Source organism: Vombatus ursinus, unplaced genomic scaffold (assembly GCF_900497805.2).
Source record: "Vombatus ursinus unplaced genomic scaffold, bare-nosed wombat genome assembly UNPS02014821.1, whole genome shotgun sequence".
NCBI lineage: Eukaryota > Metazoa > Chordata > Mammalia > Diprotodontia > Vombatidae > Vombatus > Vombatus ursinus.
In genome coordinates, this window is record NW_020954599.1 from 10,981,593 (window position 1) to 11,003,128 (window position 21,536).

At 39.4% G+C, this 21,536-nt stretch overlaps 1 protein-coding gene across 2 annotated transcripts in view; it reads left to right on the forward strand.

Moving 5' to 3' along the window:
• The window catches only part of TET2 (tet methylcytosine dioxygenase 2), a 155,640-nt gene extending 147,358 nt beyond the window's left edge, over positions 1–8,282 (forward strand). For both annotated transcript variants that reach the window (XM_027837437.1, XM_027837438.1), the window contains 2 exons: positions 412–772; positions 6,668–8,282. In XM_027837437.1, coding sequence (XP_027693238.1) covers positions 412–772; positions 6,668–8,097 — 1,791 coding nt within the window. In that variant the 3' untranslated portion in view covers positions 8,098–8,282. The remainder of the gene's footprint in view (positions 1–411; positions 773–6,667) is intronic.
• The last annotated feature ends 13,254 nt before the right edge of the window (positions 8,283–21,536 follow it).

Consider the following 21,536-nt stretch of genomic DNA (forward strand, 5'->3'; position numbering starts at 1 on the left):
TTGAAGAGAACTCTGTGTTTTATATATTTTAGAGTTCAAGGTCTAAGGTAAGGAAAGTAGGGAGGGCTGCTTTTTTTTTTCTTGGCTTCTGGGGGATAAGAAAAGTATAAATCTTTAACAGAGTAGTCATGGATTATATACAGCCTGATGACCACCTTGGAAGGTGTACATGTATCAAATTATCCATTTTCTTACTTCGCTCCAAAGAGAATAGGTTTATGATTGTTTACGATTTCATTTCAACCTTGTGCTTCAGTGAGAACAGCCGAGCAGGATTCTGGACTCCCTTGGCAAGTGTCTTTGAACCAGCCAGCCTAGCAGTGAAAGGTGAAGCATTAAATGGACAACTGTATTTTTTTTGCTACTTTCTTGAACAGAAACTGAAGCTGTCATTTCTTTTTTCCATACTAGGTTTGCACACTCACCAGAGAAGACAATCGGGAGATAGGTAGAACACCCGAGGATGAGCAGCTCCACGTCCTGCCTTTGTACAAAGTCTCTAACATGGATGAGTTTGGCAGTGTGGAGGCCCAGGAGGAGAAAAAGAGGAATGGGGCCATCCAGGTGCTTAGCTCCTTTCGACGCAAAGTCAGAATGTTGGCAGAGCCTGCCAAGACATGCCGGCAGAGGAAACTGGACGCCAAGAAAGTGGTAGCTGAAAGGCTCTCCTCCTTAGAGAACAGCTCAAATAAGAATGAGAAAGAGAAGTCAGCTTCTGGACGTCAAAAACAGGCCAGCGCAGAGACTGTAAACCAGGCTAAACAGTTTGCAGGTAAGCTCAGTTCGAAGTACTGAAAGTGTTTATGTTGGGTGGAGTGGACCTAGGGAAAGAGTACAGAATCGTTCATGTTGAATGGAACATCTGGTTATCTTATTTCCCATGGCACAATCCCCAAAGGTATAGTAGGGTTCCGTCATTGGGCTTTTCCATTTGAATGGCCTTTCATGAAGACCTGAACATGGTCTACGTAAAAGTTAAGGTTACACAAAGCAAAAGGAGAAAAGACCATTTGGAATTAGCCATTAGGAAATCACCTGTGATCTTCAAGAGTATTTTTTTCAGTAGTTATGAAGACCAAATGCAGGTTGCAGAGAACGAGGAAGAAATAACCAATGAATGTATCACATTCATCTAAATAGTTTGGCTATGAAAAGGAGAGAGTTAGGGCTTTTTAACAGAGGTAGCAGCTGTCTGCATCACGTCTCTACCCTCTTCCTCACTTTTTCTATAGGATCAAATATTTAGAGCTGAGCAGGACCATATAGACCATCCAGTACAATTCCCTCCTTTTACAAATTAGGAAACTGGCATCCAGAATGGTTAAGTGATTTATTCAGGTCCCGACAGGAAGAATTTGAACCCAGGCCCTCTACCTGCAAAGCCAGTGCTCTTTCCATTGTACCACAGTGCTTCTGGTAGATGGTACAGTACGTTAGAACACTAGACTTAGAATCAGGAAGACCTGAGTTCAAATCTTGCCTCAGACACCTACTAGTTCTGTGTCCCTAAGCAAGTTATTTAACTTCTCAGTGCCTCAGTTTCTTCTTCTGTAAAATGGGGATAATAGCACCTACCTTCCAGGATTGTGATGATAAAATGAGATGACATATGTAAACCCCTTTGCAAACCTTAAAGTACTACATAAATGCTATTATCATTGTAACTAATTATGTGTTTGGCTACAGTTAAATTGTTTAGAATGCAAGATAATAATTTCTTTAAAGGTTCACTCAAATATACAGAATGGAAAAATGAGGAAGGAGGCAAGGAGAGACAGACCATCAAAGACTTGATGTAATACAAGAATAGAAGAGATAGTAAGTTCCCAAAAAATAGAGTAGTCATTGCTTCCTCCATTCAATTGGTATTGAGTATCCCACTATAGGTGATGCAAACGAAAAGTCACTGTCTACTGTGAGCTTACAGTCTACCTAAAGAGAGAATAAGCCCACACATAAAACAATCAATTAACAGTGCAAGAGAGTATATGAATAACTCTAAAAGTGGATGCTACATCCAATGAAATACTGGGTGCCCACCTTCATACCCATGTCACCAACATCAGTTTTAATCAGCTGTTTTATCATGTTGGCTAATTAGTCAACATGGGCTGGTTAGCATAGCCATCCAGTGACAAGAAACATAGGTATAATGAAAAGTGATGGGTGAACAGCAACAATGTTGGTTTTGGGCATGTTGAGTTTAAGTTGACTAGAGGATATTCAACTGTAAATAGTCACTAAGCATTTGGAGTTGCGTGGGTTAGAGTTTGGATGATATGAAAAGATCATTGAAGCTATGGGATAACATGTGCTTACCAAGAGAAAAGCCTGGAGTGGGTGAATCAGGGTACCAAGATTTGAACCTTAGAGAATGCCTACAGTAAGGAAGGAAGCAGGAGAAGGAAGGGCATCCAGCCAAAAAGCATTCAGTTAGTAGGAAAGTCACAATGTCACATTAACTCAGGTTCATCCCTCTGGTGAAGTAAATTGCTCTTTCAATGTGGCTGCAGTGGTAGTCCTAGAGCCTATCAGTGTTAGAAAACCACAGCTATAACCTGGGTCTGTGGTCTAGACCAAATCATCTAAGTATAATCTCTCAACCACATCTTCTGACCAAGGCCATCATTTCAGATCTCTTTGGACTCATCTCAAACACCAGAATAATTATTCACCATTGTTATGTAAGCAAGTATTTGTCTATTAATTCTTGAACCTAACAAACAGAGGACTAAATATATGATCCTTTAAAAAAATTTAGTGATTGGGGCAGCTAGGTGGCGCAGTGGATAGAGCACTGGCCCTGCAGTCAGGAGGACCTAAGTTCAAATCCGATCTCAGACTAGACACTTGATACTTACTAGCTGTGTGACCCTGGGCAAGTCACTTAACCCCAATTGCCTCACAAAAAAAAAAAAAGAAGAATAAAAAAAATTCAGTGATCTTTAGAATGGATAGAATATGTCCTTGTATGTCTGATCATTATATTTGTAGGATCATGAGGAAGGACGTGAGGAATCATCTAGTTCAATGTCCTTATTTTACAAATGAAGAACTTAGAGATATAGGAAAGTGAAGTGACTTACTCCGTATTTCACAGGAAACAAATAGCAGAGCCCCAAGACTTAATAAATGATAGCAACAACAACAACCATAATAAAGAATGCTTTAAAGTTTATAAAGATTTATCTCATTTTATCATCACAACAAACCTAGGAGGTAGGTGCTGTTATTATCCTCATTTTACAGTTGAGGAAACTGAGGCAAACAGAGGTTGTTAAATGGCTTGCCCAAGACCATACACCTGGTAAAGGTGTCTGAGGCTGGATTTGAACTCAGGTCTTCCGGATCCAAGTCTAACACTCTATCCAGTGCATTACATAATTTTCTCTCATTCCAAATTCAGTATCCTTTATTGTCTCTATGTAAATCTGTGATTTTAATTGTTAGCACGTAACTCTGTGAATCCTTTATATTTGCCCATGACAAAAATATTGTTGGACTTAACTAATTTTGGTTTTGTCTCTTTAAATCTAGAGATTTCTTGGGAAATGATTACTATGCTTGATGGTTGTAAGCAGAATTGTAGACATGAATTTTGTTTTAATGGGGCACACAAAAATGTAGGAAGAGGAGACCTTGTGCCTTCCTAGCTGACAATGTCACCAACATCAGTTTTAATCAATTACTATATCCTGTTGGCTAATTGATAGCTCAGCCAGGCAGTGACAAGAGACACAGAAATAATGGAAAGTTATGGATCCTCCCCTTCTTCTCCCTTCCTTTTGGTGGATTAACACCAGAAGAAAGTCTCAGAAGCAGTATGGTGCAAAGTATTTGCTCCTATTCTTGAAATCCTGGAACACCAGTTGATGTCACCAAGTCTTTAGGCTGTTGCTTAATGTCATAACTGCCAGTGTGAGACTTCTCAGGATTGGGGAACCAATCGTACCCAAATATGGCAAAGCTTCAGTGTAATGTTAGCCTTGACTTGGAAGCAAAATTCATTATCATCATCATCACATTAATAATAACAATAATGATAATAGCTATCATTTATATAACATTTTAAGGATTACAAAGTTTGTACATGTTATCTTATTTGATCCTTACAACCAAAATGTTGGTACTGTTGTAGGTCTATTAAAAAGAGTTAAATGTGTGGACTCAATCAGATCACATTTCTTAAGGTCCTATTTTGGATGAATTGGCCTCTGTTTCACAGAGACTGATGCACATATACACACTTGTATGTGTATATATGTGTATAGTGTATATACACACACACACACACATATATACCATACACACCACTCACATTGATACTCTTGCTTAGGCTTAGCAGAAAGGAGACCAGATGACTTATCTTATGATAATAAGAGTTTAATAAATATTTATTAACTAGTCTAACTTCAAGCCACAATTTCTTCCTTTACCTCTTTTAGTTGAGTTGTAAGGGACTTGCTTTTTATAGCAATTGTCTTTTAATTCTTTTTGCCCAGATAACAGTCCTCAAGGGTGTTAAAATCACCCCTTTAACTTGCATTGAATTCACATGACTTTTTTTTTTTTAAAGTTTGGTCATGAAAAGGAAGTGAGGGTTTCTGAAAGTTTCACTTACAATAATCAGAGTTTCACATGTAAGCACAGGCTATTTTCCTTTCCCCAAAGCCTAGTAACAAAGTAGGATTTGCCTTTTTGATGTTAAAAAAAAACTTTCTTTGTAGTGCATTTGAGCTCTAAATCTTTGACCCTAGAGAGACCTCCAATAAGAGACTGTGGATGGTGAGAGGCCAATCGTCACCATTTTCAATGAAGAAAAAAAAACAGAGTTTACTCTACTATGTTGTTGTTATTCGGTCATTTTTCAGTTGTTCCAACTCATCATGACCCAATTTGGGGTTTTCTTGGCAAAATACTGGAGTGGTTTTCCATTTCCTCCTCCAGCTCATTTTACAGGTAAGGAAACTAAAGCAAACAAGGTTAAGTGACTTGCCCATGGTCACACAGTTAAATATCTGAAACAAGATTTGAACTCAAGAAGCTGAGTCTTCCTAACTCCAGGCCCAGAACTTTATCTACTGTACCATCTAACTGCCCCTACTCCTCTACAATGTAGGGATTATGCCACTGGAAATAAGATCACTTGATGTGCCATCCAAAATAAACATGACTTCTTCTTTTTTTTCTCCTTGTACCATCACCAGAGTACCCAATGTTATGTTGCTTTCTGTTCCTACAGCCTAATTTTTTCAAATAAAAAATAACTCTAATCTTTAATGAAAAAGTTGAAGGCCCTGTTATTTGCAGCACAAAAGTAGAGACAACTCGGATCTTTTTTCTGTTCCTCCATGGATGCTCACTAACCCCCTTATTAGTTGTATTTAATAATGCTTAATATCTGGATGGGGATTTAAAGTTTACAAAATGAGTTCATGTACCTAAAATCATTTGAAAATTTCAGAACCCTCTGAGTTGAGGCAAAACAGATGACATCATCCCTATTTTTATACCTTAGGAAATGGAGATTTGGAGAAGTTAAATAATTTACCCAAGATCACACAAGTGGGAGAACTAGGACTTCTCTCAGGTCTACAGTTCCTTCTTTCCACTACACCACACATCTCATAACATTAGTATTAAGTTGGGGGTGGGGAAAGGACATAGTGAAGATTAATTACAGCTTTAAAATGAAAAGTATAAGCTGTGACCATATGAAGTCATGATACTGATTTCACAAGCAATGAGCAATCGATCTCATTATTATATAGTCTCTCCTCAGATTTATTCCTATATGAACCTCAAAATTCTAAAGAAAAAACTTTAGAGAGCAATTAGGATACTATGGCTTTGAAGCTATTTGCTTTGTCCTCAGAGTACAACGTGTCATTGTATGAGCATCACTTCCTCCAATTAAATTTCATTATATGCTCTTCTAGCTAAAAAAATCTAGTTACAAAGAAGCAAAGTTCCTGCTAAAGTATACGGGAGTTAGCCAAGAGTAAACAATTATCTGGTTATTGACCATTGACTGATGAGGAAAAAGTTGCCAAGGATCAGTGAGGTGCTATTGAGGTCCATTTTATTGATGTTGTTTTCAAAGTTCACCTTTGGTCCACTTTCCAGAATGTGCTGCGGTGATACAGATTTGTCATTCTTATTTCTCTCAGCATAATATTTTTCAATGCATAAAATAAAATACATAGGATTACAAAGGAAAACCAATTACAGTGAATATTGTTGCAATCTTTTTTTTTTTCCCATCCAAGTTCACAGATTCCCTGAAACATACGGCCCATGAACCTCAGGTTAAGAACACAGCAATCCCTATTGCGTGGGCTATTGGTCTAGACCAAAAGTGTCAAAGATAGTGCCTACAGGCAGCATAAAGCCACAACCCTCTTGATTGTGGCTTAAACCAAATTAAAATGTAATTAGGAAATATTTAATAAGATAAAATAAAATAAAACATAGATAATATTACATATGAAAATTAAGTCAAGATATGACCCATAGGGATTTTTATATGGTGGGTTGTATTTCTGTTTGAGTTTGACAACACAGGTCTAGACTGTGGTTCTTACACAGATGTAAGTTTTCATTCAGTTTTCGTGAAGTAACATTTAAATACATCTATCCTTTTTTGTCCCCTTTCTCCTACCTACAGACCTTTTACGACTTTCTGGACAGCAGCAGCAGCCACAACAGCAACAGCCCCTGACAAATAACCCTCAGTCAACTTCTGTCAATGCTTATGCTCCTTCAGGCCCCCCAAATCTGTATATGAGGCGACCCAACCCAGTTAATCCTTATTCCGGCTCTTCCCACCCTTCAGACCTTTATAGTGGAGCCAACCCTATGAATCTCTATACCACCTCATCCCAGGCTGCAGGCTCTTATTTGAATTCTTCCAATCCCATGAACCCCTATGCAGGGTCTCTGAATCAGAATAATCAATATCCATCTTACCAATGCAATGGAAACATGCCTATGGATAACTGCTCTGCCTATTTGGGTTCCTATCCTTCCCAGTCTCAACCAATGGATCTATACAGGTATCAGAGCCAAGACCCTCTATCTAAGCTAAATCTCCCACCTATTCATACACTATACCAGCAGAGGTTTGGAAACAGCCAGAGTTTTGGTCCCAAGTACTTGAATTATGGAAACCAAAATATGCAGGTAGATCCCTATAGTAGTTGTACCATTAGACCCAATGTACACCATGTGGGGTCTTTTCCTTCCTACTCCATGCATGATATGGATGGCCATTTCATGGAATCTGTTTCAAGGTTACCATCCAATCTGAACAATCCAAACTTAGACTATACATCTATAAATAAAAATGGTGAACATCACCCGCCTCCCCACTTAGTTCATGACTACCATGCTGCTTCGGGTATATTCAGTAGTTCTCCTCATTCCTTCCATCTCCCAAACAAAGATCATGAGATTCTTTCCCATACAGCTAATGGACTGCCTAAGATGCTTCCAGGTTTTAACCATGATAGGACTACTCCTGCTCAAGGAGGCTTAAACAAATTCAATGATGCTAATCATCTAGAAAAGCAGCTGCACGCACCAAGCCAGGGTGTGGCCTCTGCCCCAGAGGACAACGATGATGTGTGGTCGGACAGTGAGCACAGCTTTCTGGATCCCGACATCGGTGGAGTGGCAGTGGCCCCAACTCATGGGTCAATTCTCATCGAATGTGCAAAACGCGAGCTCCATGCAACCACCCCCTTAAAAAACCCCAACAGAAACCACCCCACCAGGATATCCCTTGTGTTCTACCAGCATAAAAGCATGAATGAACCAAAACATGGCTTGGCTCTATGGGAAGCCAAAATGGCAGAGAAAGCACGGGAGAAGGAGGAAGAGTGTGAAAAGTATGGGCCAGACTACGTGCCTCAGAAAACCTATGGTAAGAAAACAAAACGGGAGCCTGTCGAGCCTCATGAACCTTCAGAACCAACCTACTTGCGCTTCATCAAGTCTCTTGCCCAAAGGACAATGTCTGTCACCACAAACTCCACAGTAACTACATCTCCATATGCCTTTACACGGGTCACAGGGCCTTATAACAGATATATATGACATCGCACCCTCTGTTGGTTACCTCATTTATAAAGATGACCACCAATCGGTCAGTGGGGGAGCGTTCTCATTTTGATGGGGGGGAGGGGGGAGAAATAGATACCATATTTATGTTCAACATGGTGGAATAACCTCAGCACACCAGCAAAAAAAAAAAAAAAAAAAAAAACATGAGGTAGTCTTACCATGGCACTTACTTTCCACTGACTAGTAATAAGTGGTCACCGATGGTAGGTGGGAAATGAGACCAAAGCATTCTATGCAAAAAAGAAGAGAGAGGGGCGGAAGTGTTTCACAATTTACATTTTGAAAACACTGGTTCTATTATTGGACGAGATAATATGTAAATGTGAATTTTCCTTACAACTCTGCACATCTGTGACCACTTTTAATAATATCAAGTTTTCATAGTCACGGAACAAGAGTCAAACAAATACCATAGTGTTACAGTAGGAATCATAAAATACCATCTGGTGCTGAATATATGATGTACTGAAAGACTGGAATTATGGGTTTTTAACACGCAGTTTTTACTGTAATCTTAATATTAGCTTTTATTTATCAAAACATACATAGAACATGAAAATGATTAGACAGCAAACACTGAATTTGTTTGGAAATCGTAAAATATGGTGCTAAGAAAATGGTGTCTTTAATATAGATGTTGAACATTTAATGCCTTTATAACAGTCAAAATGTTAACAGTGTACTCAAATGCCTTTGAATGACAGGGGCATCTTTTCATCCAAGTTTTTATCCTAGTTAATGTATTCTTACACAAGTTTTTTAACATGGAAATTTTAAAGGCCTCTGGATTTTGCTCATCCAGTGAAGTCCTCATTAGGACAATAAGCATATTGATGTACATATATATATATATATATACATGCTATGTATATGTGCACATATACATGCACATTCATGTATAATTATAAATATTTTAATGGTGTTTTAGAAGCACTTTGTCTACCTAAGCTTTGACAACTTGAACAATGCTAAGGTACTGAGACATTTGAAATGAAAACGTTTACTTTAATTTTAAAATGTAAAGTGATTTTTAAAGAAAAAAAGCTTTTAAATATATATAAATATATATATATATATATTTTCATTTTTAGCCAGACATCTGCTGGTGGGCTACATATTCATTCTAATGCAGCCAGTTAAAACTGAAACGGGGCTTACTGGATTCAAGGGAATACTTCTAGTACACAAAACACATGTTTTCTGGTGCTCATTTCACTGCTATACTGTAAACCCGTTTTATACGATTGTTATGACAAGTTCATTGCTCAAATGTGGACAGTTTGAAGACAGATTTTCTATTAACCACAGGTGACAATTAGCCACAAACTACAGATTCAATGGCTGTAGTTAGCTTGGGGCTACACCATTTCCTGGCTCCCTAAATTCTTAGAGGATGGGAAAGGCAGCCTGCTTTGTCCTGATAACTATGTGCATTGTGATATGTGTCATTTCTTGGGATTAAGTGTCCTCTTGAACCGGGAAGACTAAGCAGACTGATGCCTACCCAAGATGATAAAACAGGGTTAGTTCTGTGTGATTCTGTTGATTAAAAAGAAACAAAAAACAGGCAGCTGGTTTGCTGTGGTGGTTTTAAGTCAATAATTTGTATTAAAAAAAAAAGCAAAAGAGTTGTATAGTAAATTAAATTGTAAATGAAACTTTTTTAACACAATGCTTTAGTATTTTAGTACTGTAAAAATTTAAATATATTAAATATATTATATATATATATATATATATATATATTTGGGTTTGAAAGTGAATTCACATCATGATGGTGCTACTCAGCCTGCTACAAATAAATCATAATGTGAGCTAAGAGTACATTAAAGGTTGGAGTGATGTTCCTACTTGTCATATACCTCAACACTAGCTTGGCAATAGGAAATTGAACTGAGAGTGAAAGTTTATAACATTGTGTACCATCTTTTTTTTTAGTTTTGTTTTGTTTCCAACAGTCTTTTTTTTTTAAATAAATTTTTCAAAACATACCTTTTTCTCAATACTTGATATCTTAACAAGTATAACTTGAAATTTCAACCTTTTTTTGTTCTAAAACTTCAGGGATATTTCAGCTCATTCTCCTTACTCCAACACGTCAACTGTGTGTATGTAAAGCTATTATAGGTTAATAAATATATTCTTTTTTTTTTTTTCAGGGATTTAACCCTTCTATTTTGAATCCCTCCTCTAATTTTTCCTGTAAATGTATTAATGTAACTACAACTAATTTTGTAAATTTGTTGACTTTTTATTGTAATAAAATGTTTTTTACAGTTTAGGGAATGTTTTGACTGTTTCAAGCAGGAAAAAAATATATACATGAAAGTAGAATGCACTGAGCTAATAAAGGGGAAAAAAATAAGGCAGGGGTTTGGCAAATGGCCACTTTACCAGAGTTTCACAACTCTCTAAATAAGGTTTTTATGATACTGTAATAAACAAAGGTACAGACAGTTTGAAGGCTTCCCTAAATGTGCAAACCACCATCACCTAGATATGTGTTGTGCAATATACTGTATAATTAAGTTTTGGTCTAAAGAAATGTTTGACTAGCAGGATTTCAAATGAATTCTTAATCAAAGGAAGCCTTTGGGTTTTATTGATCGGATATTTATAACACACTTCTTTGCCTTTTCAAAAAAAAATTTCTCACATTTGTGATTGTGTCCACTATGATACAAACATTTCAGAAATGTTTGATTTGCATTTTTACATCAAACCAAAAGTTTTTTGTTTGTTTGTTTTTAGGTTTTAAAACTATCATGGTAGTATTAACTTGATTCGTTTTTTTTTTAAAAAACGGCTGGTTTGGAGTCTGTACAATTGTCACGTAACTCATGGTGAATATTTGTGTTTTTTAGACTACCCATCATTTGCCAAACCACTGGTGGACAACAGAGTAAGCTTAGGTTGGGGGAGGGGGGGAAGGCGGGATTCAATTTTTATTGTAAATATAGACCTGTAATTTTGGTGTACAGAACCCTGCCTCAGTTAGAATGAATGGAAAGCAGACATAAATTGCTTGTATAGGATTATCAGGTTGACTATAGCCATACTTGAAAATGCTTCTGAGTGGTGTCAACTTTACTTGAATGAATTTTTTTCATCTTGATTGACGCACAGTGATGTATAGTCACTTCTAAAGCTAGTGGTTAACTTGTGTAGGAAATTTTTGCAGTTTGACACTAAGCAAATGAACTTCTGTGCGCATTTTCTATGCTTTATGTTCTACTTTTTCCCCCTTTGATTTCATTTCATTTTCATGAGATGTTTGGTTTGTCTACAAAAAAAAAATCTGAAGATGGTTATAAATACTGTAAGTATTGTAATGTAATGAATGCAGGTTATTTGAAAGCTGTTTATTATTATATCATTCCTGATAACGCTATGTGGGTGTTTTTAATAAAATTTATATTTATTTAATGCACTCTAAATATGTCTTGCAAAAGCCTGTTTCCTGTTTGATAATCATTGGGAAAGGAAGAAAGAAATCATGCCTTACAACCCCTTTGGATGGTTAAATTTTAAGCACAGAATTTAATAACCAAGACAATTTAGGCCCTTCCCACCACTGCAACCCCCCCCCCCATTAAAAAAAAACTGCACCTAAATGCCCAAATAATTGAAGCCAATGCTTTTTTTTTAAATAAATAATCTAAGAAATGTGACTATTCAAGTAATTGTGTGTGTATATAGATAGTATAAGAGGGGACAGCTAGTGAGTGACAGCTCCCTGGGGTCACTATTGGTGCTCCTTCTTAACACCAGCCCAGGTGGAATTAGGCAGGTCTGCTAGAAGAGATCATGCCTCCTTAAACAAAGGATTTGGTTTCACAGTTTTAAAATATCTATTTCTATGCCCAGCCCTCTTCAGCCTGTCTGTTCTCTGAATTTCACACCCACAACACACAAATAGCCTCTCCCTCCCCATCATGTCCGGTTTGTCTTTCCTTGACAAATAAAGGAAGGTAGACTAATGACTGATTACAAAGGGGACTAACGGGGCGGAGAGAGCCCCTGTCAAAAAGAGAACACCAATTTGGACGTCATTCTCCTTTTACCTAGGACTTCCCGGAACTTGAGGCTAAATATACTCATTTGTTCTTCTCCCCTTCCTCCCCTCCCCTCACTTCCCTACTCCTTCCTCTCTGGGAATCTCTCACTTGTTTCTAGCCTCCCACTAAAAGGTTCTGCACAAGTACCCAAGAGTCATTAAGAGTGGCTATTGTTTGTGAGTTTCCCACCCCTCTCTTTGGCAGGGAAATGGTTCTCATCACGAAGAGGGAGAATTCCCAGCCCCACCCTCCCCCAGTCCCTCCTCAGCCTTCCAGTCCTTCCTGACTCGGGCAAACTTTGATTTAAATACCCCAAGCCTCCAGGACTTGTAAGCAGACTCAGGAGGGCTGCTCCTAGGACCCAGCTTCAAGCTGACAGCTTCAAGAGGATCCGCAGGTTCCTCAATGGCCATTAAAAAGCAAGGATCTAATTATTTTTCCTCCTTCAAACCTCTGGGCACACTGTCAACCCTCATTATAGCATCCGTCATCTGTCTGCACCTTTGAGTGTTCCCTCTCTGCACATTCTCATGTCTCAGGTGCCCGGGGCCTGGAGATTTAAGACAGCTCTCCCCAGTGCTCTCCCGGACCCCTCATCGTGTTCCCTGATGGGGAAGGCTGGGGGGTGGGGGGGATGCATCTTACTGGGAGCAGAGGTGCAGCCCTCCTTCCTGAGAGAGTGCAGGTGGACTTGAATGCCGGAGACAGCTGGAAATAACAGATGAGCCAGTGTGAGCAAAGCTATATTGGTACCTGGGCTTTTCTGGAAATAATTGCCAAGAATGAACCTATTCACGCAAGCACGCCTGCGCACAGACGTCTCCTCACACTGCTGCCTGCCTCCTCTCCCAGTCACACCGTCTGCCTGCTAATTCTTTTTAAGTTTCTCCTTCTGCTGACTTCTTTCTATTCTCTTCATAGCCTTAGCTGATGTTAGACGCATACTGTGACTGCCATTCTTAACAGAGTATTTGAAAACATTTGCCTTTCTTTGTATCTCCGGTTTAGCACAGTGCTAATAAATGCTTATTGCCTAAGTGACTGAAACCAGTTTCATAGGTCATCGGGTTCCACATCAAGGTGGAAGGTTCTTGAAAGCCATCTAGTACAACCTCTCATTTAACACATGAGGGAACAGACTAAGAGGGCTTAAAATGACTTGGAATCATAGATGCAGAGCTAGATGTCTTCCAGTCCTCGGATGAAGAAAATGAGGTCCATGGAGGCTGTGACTTGTCCAAGGCAGTCAAAACTTCACGGGCAGGATCTGAACCCAGGCCTTCTGACTTCCTAGCCTATGGCTCTTTCCACTGAATCTTCAGGGAGAAGTAAGCCTAAGGAACTGTCTTCCTTAGTGATCAATATGAGGAAGAGTAACCAGTCTATTAGCCTAGACCTCTTTCTTCTGTCCTGCACCCAGTACAGTGTCTGACACATCCCAGGTACTTTGTAAGGCCTGGACTGATCAATTAGTCCTGAATGACCAGGGGTAGTTCCCATTGTCTTCCATCAAGATTTTTCACTCCTCATCCACAGAGTTGCAAGGTTTAGTGAAATAATATTCACTTGCCAAATGTTTTGGCAATTTTTTTTTTTAATGAACCACCATAGTTTGCTCTGACTGTAAATCTGGTCCAATATTAACCCACTAATGTAGTAACTCACGCCTTGTCAATTCACCAACAATACTCATTTCTTTTAGGCTTTTTTTTTTGGTGGAAGGATGGAATGGGGGAAATTAGAATAAATCTGTGTAGTGTTCTCAATGATCCCAAACTGCTGTCCACAGCAAAAGGCCATCTCTTTAATGCCAGCATTCTGCTGGTCTGGAGAGAGGGACTGGGTCTGGGGCCTCATTGGTATAGGGACCTCGCTCTATAATAATAATGATAATAATAGCTGAAACTTACAGAGCGCTTACTATGTGCCAGCCAGGCACTGTGCTAAGCACTTTACAATTATTATCTTATTTGATCCTCACAACAACCCCAGGAGATGGGTGCTATTATAATTCTCAGTTTGTTGTTCATTTATTTTAATTGTGTCCAACTCTGTGACCCCATTTGAAGTTTTCTTAGCAAAGATACTTGAGTGGTAGTTTGCCATTTCCTTCTCCAGTAGATTAAAGCAGAGGTTAAGTGACTTGCCTAGGATCACAGTTTCTGAGGCCACATTTGAACTCAGATCTTCCTGACTCCAGGCTCACTGCTCTATACACTAAACCACCTAGCTGCCTTGGTTTCCATTTTACAGGTGAAGAAACTGAGGCAGACAGAGGTGAAGTGACTTGCCCAGGGTCATACAGCTAGTAAGTGTCTGATGCTGTATCTGAAGCCCTGTTGTCCAAACTCCAAGTCCAATACTCTATCCACCACACCACCAAGCTGTCTCTATCAATGCAGGTTGGCACCTCCCTGTAACTTATCTTAGACAGTTGCCTAGAACAATAAGAGATTAATTGCTTGTCCAAGAGCACACTAGTGTATCTGAGGTAGAACTCGAATCCAGGTCTTCTGAGCTTTGAAGAGCAGCTCTATTGACTACCCCACACTGCCTCTTTCTCCCACTAATATAAAAGATTGCAAAAAATAGACAAACATAATTCTGGAAGAATGGAAATTACAAATAACCCAAAGAGCAGAGGGAAAAAGTATAGTGAGCAAAAGACTTTACATCACATTCCTGTTGAGGATGGCAGTGTGGCAAAGACTGTGAAGGAGCTGACTGGATGAATTGGTCACATGGCAAGAAATCAGGACAAGAGATGGGCCAAGGGAGGAAGTCAAGCTCAAGAGGACAGCCATTAGGTGGCTCTTCCACCAAAGCATAGAGTGGAAGTCACCCAGGACCTTACTCTATGTTATGAAGCATAGTAACAATAACTCATGGATATGGTGTTTGAAGGATGGCGAGGTACTTTCTTCATAGCACTAGGAGGTGGGTAATATTATTTTCCTCATTTTTTTTTTACAGATGAACAAATTGAGGCTCAAAGCAGTTAAATTGCCTCCCTCTGGTCACACAGCTAGTAGTTAGAAAGCGTCAGTCTGAACCTAGGTGTTTTGGTCATCTAGCTGGCAAACTAGATAGAGTGTCAGGCCTAGAGTCAGAAAGACTCATCTTCCTGGGTTCAAAACTGGCCTCAAACACTTACTAGCTGCGTGACCCTGGGTAAGTCATTTAACTCTGTTTGCCTTCGTTTTCTCATCTACAAAATGAGCTGGAGTAGGAAATGGTAAACCACTCCAGTATCTTTGCCAAGAAAACCCTAAATGAGGTCGTGAAGAGTCAGACACAACCGAACAACAATTTTAAGTCTACATGTAGCATCTATTCCACTTACATGTTGATCCTTCCCCCCACACCACAAAAAAAAATTGGAGAATGTAGATCCCTCCAGCAGGTAGAAGCAATTGAGTTTAGCACTTAGTTTGCTAGAATAGTCAGAATGGAAAACTATCAGATGTATTTGTTTTCCTTTCCCCCAGTCCAAGAAGCACTCCAAGTGAGCTCTTTGTTAGCCCAGTTCTGAACAAATCTTTGCCGTGGTGATAGTAGCATCACCAGTAGAAACCTTATGGTGTTTTGGGGTCTCCAAACTATGAACCAGCTGGTCTCTGCCTCCCTCTCGTTGGATTTTGCGTCCTAAGTCTAAAAAGTTGATTTGAAGGTACCACCCCCCCAGGTTGTTGTTGCCTCCCAACAGAATTTCTACTTTTGACTGCACATACCATACTTAAGGTACCTAGTCAAGAGAACTCACAGACCCACCAACATAATGAGGAAAGCCACCACCTTCCAGATGATGTCTGTTTCCTAATAATTCTTATGGTGATATGAAATGGTTTCCCTCTAGTTGTAAATAGCTTCTTAATAGCACAGAAACACATTGCATGACAATGACATCTTTGGGTAACCTAGGTTCATGGTCTGGACCAGTGAAAAGAACCTTGAAACCCAGGACCTGAGTTTCAACCCCACTTTGCTATTTAACTACCTATGTGACCTTGGGAAAGTAACTTTGTCTTTTAGACTGGTCTATTCCTGCTGTACAATGAGGGGGTTTGGACAAGATAATCTTTAGATGACCTCCCTTTTATCTTTAGATCTGTGACTCCATCCATAACCCCATACCCTGCTCAGATGAACAGATAATTCAGTTGTTTTGGATACAGTTCCTAAAACAATCAGTCTGATTTGGATTCCTGAAAATCCTGAGATTCCAAACCTACCCTACCCTACTTTTTTTTTCCTCTCTCTCTCTCTTATCTGCCCTATCTTCAGCATTGGAATATCTAAGTCATTAGCAGGGATTCCCTAAAAGTGTACTTCTGTCTTCAGTGAGACAGCTAACAGAAAGACAGCTAACCTGAATTCTAAATCCTAAGTTCAAATCCCAGCACCATTCCTTAAACTTGGGAAAGTTATTTAATTTCTCTGTGCCTCGGTTTCCTCATCTGTAAAATGAAGGGGTTGGACTAGAGGGCATCTAAGATCCCTTCAAGTTTTAAATCTTTGATTAATGATCCTATAACCGTTGAAGTCCCTTCTAGCTAGAGGGCTAATTTTATCACCCTGTTGTAAGGGATATGGTCCTTCCTCTTTTCTCTCCTAAGGTTGCCCCTGCACTGGAGAAGAGAAAAGGGTGTTCAGGCTCCTCCTACTGGCTAGATCTTGTAACTATGCCTGTCTTACTCCCAGGTGTCCCAAGGAAGGCATCCATCCCCCCCACCTCAAACCCCATTTGTCTCTGGTAAGACCTGTCCATTGGAGGAGCAAAAAACGTGTGTTCACAGAACCTGGTGAAGTCCTTCCCAAAGAGAAGGGAGAAGGTGGTTCCCAGCAAAAGGACTGAGCCTACTTTCTCCAAGTCCCCAGTGCTCCAAACTGCAGTTCAGACTACTCTCTGGGTCCTGTTACCGTTGCTAAGCACTCAGCTGTTGCCATGACGTCATTGTTTCCATTGTATTGAATGCATCTCAGGGCTGATAAAAACTGAGACTGGAAGGCTAAAAGCAGAACAAAGACTCAGAACAGCTAAGAGTAGAAGAGAAACATGGTGCAATTTGGGGGAAATAATTAAGTTTTTATTCCCAGAAATTCAGGGTGATCTCATCTGTATGTTTAAATGTTCAATTCTGTAGAAGTGATCATTTAGTTTCAGGCCCAAGATATATATAATCATACACATAAAGTATTTCCAGACTGTCTCTGTTGAGCAGGAAGGCACTTGGAGCAGGTTTGGTTTCTTAGGGGTGGGGGGTAGATGGGTAAGGAGGCTTAGCATAAGTTATTCATTGTTTTTAAAGCTGATTTCATGAGGGCATTACATAGGTTCCAGTTTTGTAAGTTGACATTAGCTTGAGTTATTCCAATAACTGAGACTCTTTACTCTCTCTCATGGATTTTATACACATACACACACACACCATATATAAATATATATATATATATATATATATGCAGAGAAAGAGAGAGAGAGATTGAAAGAGAGGAGAGGAGAGAGAAGAAAGAAAGAGATTGAGAGAGTTAGGGAGGGAAGGAGTAAGAGAGGGAGAGAGAAGAGGAGGGAGCTGGAGAGAGGAAATTAATTAGCTACAGCTTCTGTAAAGGGCTTTAGAGGCCATCTGGTCCAACCCCCTCATTTCCTCATTTTAAAGATGAGGAAACCAAAGTGAGGTGACTTATCCAAAGTGACACAGTTAGTTGGAGTCAGAGGCAGACCTCTATCCTAGGCTGCTTGACTGCCAGTTCTGGGGTCTTTCCTCTACAGCAGTTGCCTCTCCCACAAAATGAAACACAAAATAAAGTAGGACAGAAAAGTCTGGGTCACCTGGACAAGGTGAATTCTGGTTTTATGATCATCTAACGTAGGCAAGGCTGAAGTTTGCCTTTGCCAAGGTAGGATGGTGTATACTGGATAGCATGTCAGACTGACGTTTATCTGCATGTCTATGAGCAATTCACGTCATGTCATTGAATCTCAGTTTCCTGATCTGTCAAATTACTTATTAGAAAGAGAAATCAATTTGCTAAATAATAACTCATATTTGCATGGTACTAATGTATCATGCAAGTATGAGCTATTTAATAAAAAAGCATAAATAAGATTGGGAGAAGAGAAATGGTTAACCTGTTTGCTATTATAAATATAACACATTAGTTATCAATACACAAATAGATGCTGCTAATTACAAATGAGTTTTAGCAATTCATTAAAACAAGCCTGGCAGGATCTCTGCTTAGAAATTAGCTATGTTTGCAGAGTGGAGCACAGAACCAGGAAAGCAAATTATCTAATAACAACAACAATATAAAGGAAAACAAATTTGAAAGGCTTGAGAACTCTGATCAATGCAATGACCAATCATGATTCTAGAGGACGAGAGATGATGCATGCTCCCCACCTCCTGCTAGAGGGGAGATGGACTCAGGGTGCAAAAAGAGACATGTTTGGGGCATGTCCAATGTAGAAATCTGTTTCGTTTGAAATTGCTTAGTTTTGGGTTTTTTTGTGTGTTTGGGTTTTTTCTTTTTTTTTTTTTCCTCTATGGGGGGTGAAGGGAATAGATTTTTGTTAATTTTTTTAAAAAGAGAAAATTAAATTAAAAAAATTAAATGGGTTTAAAGAATCACAGACTTAGACCAAGAAGGGATAAGTCATTTAATCCAACTCCTCATTACACATAATAAAACAGAGCAATCCCAGGAGGTACAAGGGCCTGATGTGCTATGGTCCATGGGGTCACAAAGAGTTGGACACAACTGAACAATATTCAGTAGAAGTCTGGGGGAAACCTTAGTGGACGTGAGTGTGATACATGACCAGGACTGGTACGTGGAAAAGGCTGGAAAGAAAACAAAAAGAAAGACATAATTATATTCTCCAACATGAGGAAGAGGAATATGTGGAGAAGAAAAGTACCTTATCTAGAGGATCTCTTTCTCTCTCTCTGTCCTCTCCTCCTGGTGGTTTTCAAGAGATACACAAGAACTGTTTTAAGTCTCCACGTGGAGAAGGGGTGAATTGAGAGCAGCTAAGTTTCCATATGTACCACATAAGGCCACAGTGTGGATTATCAATGTACGGCCCTGCCGTTTCTTTTGTCGCTGATGTTCTTTCCTGATCTTAGGTGAAGTAATATGTGACACAGAACAGCCTTGTGAACTTTGAAAAGTCAGAAGAATGAATGACTAGAGGTCAATGACAGTAGCCCATGGCATAGACAATAGTAAGGAACTACCTTGGACGAGCCAGCAGAGCCTTAAGGAGGCACCTAGCACTAAATCCGCTGTTCTGCAAACAAAGGAGTGACTTGTCCCTTGTCTGAGCTGCATCCAGAAGAGAAACTGGTGGAAGGAATATTTGCAGCAACCATACTCTGTTCATGGCCCTATATGGTAGAGAGGAAAATTGGAGAATTTGCCCCGGTTCTGGAGAATGTCTTTGTACCTCTGTTCTTATTTTATATATATATATATATGTATGTGTGTGTATGTATGTGTATATATGTGTGTGTGTGTATATATGTGTGTGTGTGTATATATATGTATATACATATGTATATATATATATATATATATATGCATATTTTTGACTAGGCAATGGGGTTAAGTGACTTGCCCAGGGTCACACAGCTACTAAGTGTTGTGAGTCTGAGGCCGGATTTGAACTCACATCCTCCTGAATCTAGGGCCGGTGCTCTATGAACTGCACCACCTAGCTACTCCTTCTTATTATATCTTCTTCATAAAAATTCCTTTTTAAAGGCTCATTTATGTGATTTACTTATCAATGATATTGAGATATCAACTGGTTAAATGATACTAGAGAGGTATTGTCTCTAGCAAATGATACTGGGCTAATAACCACATGCAAATTAGCAATACATTAGAATAATTGCCCTAACCCCTTAGGGTTATCCCAAGAACTCTGAGAAGGAAATGTGGCTGCCATGTGGGGACCTGACTCCCTGATAAGAGGGGGAACTGGGCTACATACAGATGAGAAAACTGAACCCCAGAGAAATAAAATGATTTGCCCAGTGTCACATAAGCAGCAGTAAGTTTATTTGAACGTATGGTTTTGGAACTGCTGGTTCAGCACTCTTTACTCTATGCCATACTGCTTTCCTCCTCCATTCCTTCATCTGTTAAAAATAAGGCACTTGGATTTGTTTTTCAGTCATTCTTTAGTCATATCTGACTCCCTTGTGACCCCATATGGGGTTTTCTTGGCAAAGATACTGGAGTGGTTTGCCATTTCCTTCTCCAACTCATTTTACAGATGAGGAAACTTAGGCAAACAAAGTTAAGTGACTTGTCCAGGACCACATAGCTAATAAGTGTCTGAGGCCAGATTTGAACTTAGGAAGATCAGTCTTTCTGACTTACAGGCCCAACACTCTATCCATTGCACCAACCTAGCTAAGACACTTGAATTAGATGATCATAAAGTTCCCTCCAGTTTTTAAAGTTCTATGGGTCCATGACGAAGGAAATTGTAGAAAACAAAGAAGGAAAAATTAATTTTTGATGGAAGAGAGGGGAGAGGTTTGAAGACTAATATACTCATATTTCTAATATGCTTTAAGATTTACAAAATTCAACCACCCTGTCAAGAGACACAGTATCATTATCTGATTTTACAGATAAGGTAACTGAGGGCAGAAAAGTAGAGAGATTTGCACAATGTCACACAACGAGTAAGTGGCAGAACCAGGGCTTATCTGTAGGTCACTGGACTATAAATCAGCACTGTTGTCATCATGCTTTAAAGAAGAATGTGGGTTAGGTGTTTCCTAATGGCAGTTTCCCAGGCGTGAGGCAGGCTCGTACAAATTTAAGTCAAAGGGATCAAAAGGGAATTTATGGAGGAAAAAAAATAGGAGGAAAGAGACTTTGGAAGATAGACAACTCTCCAGATTTGTTTCACATTACCTCTCTTTTGGGCATCAAGGTTGAATAGAGTAAATTCTGGCCACGGTTGAATAGAGTGTCAGGCCTGGAGTTGGGAAGACTCATCTTCCTGAGGTCAAATCTGACCTCAGACACTTACTAACTGTGTGACCGTGAACAAGTCACTTAACCCTGTTTGCTTCAGTTTCCTTATCTGTAAAATGAGCTGAAAAAAAGAAAATTGCAAACCACTCCAGTATCTTTGCCAAGAAAACCACCAAATGGACTCAGGAAGAGTCCGACACAAGTGAAAAATGACCCAACAACAAACAACAAAAACTGCCTTTATGTATTGGCCATTTTGGTCAAACTGACCTAACTTGATGTTCAGCACATTAACTTTCTATCCCCCACCTTTGGGCCTTTGTAGGATCTATCTTCCAAGCCTGGAATGAA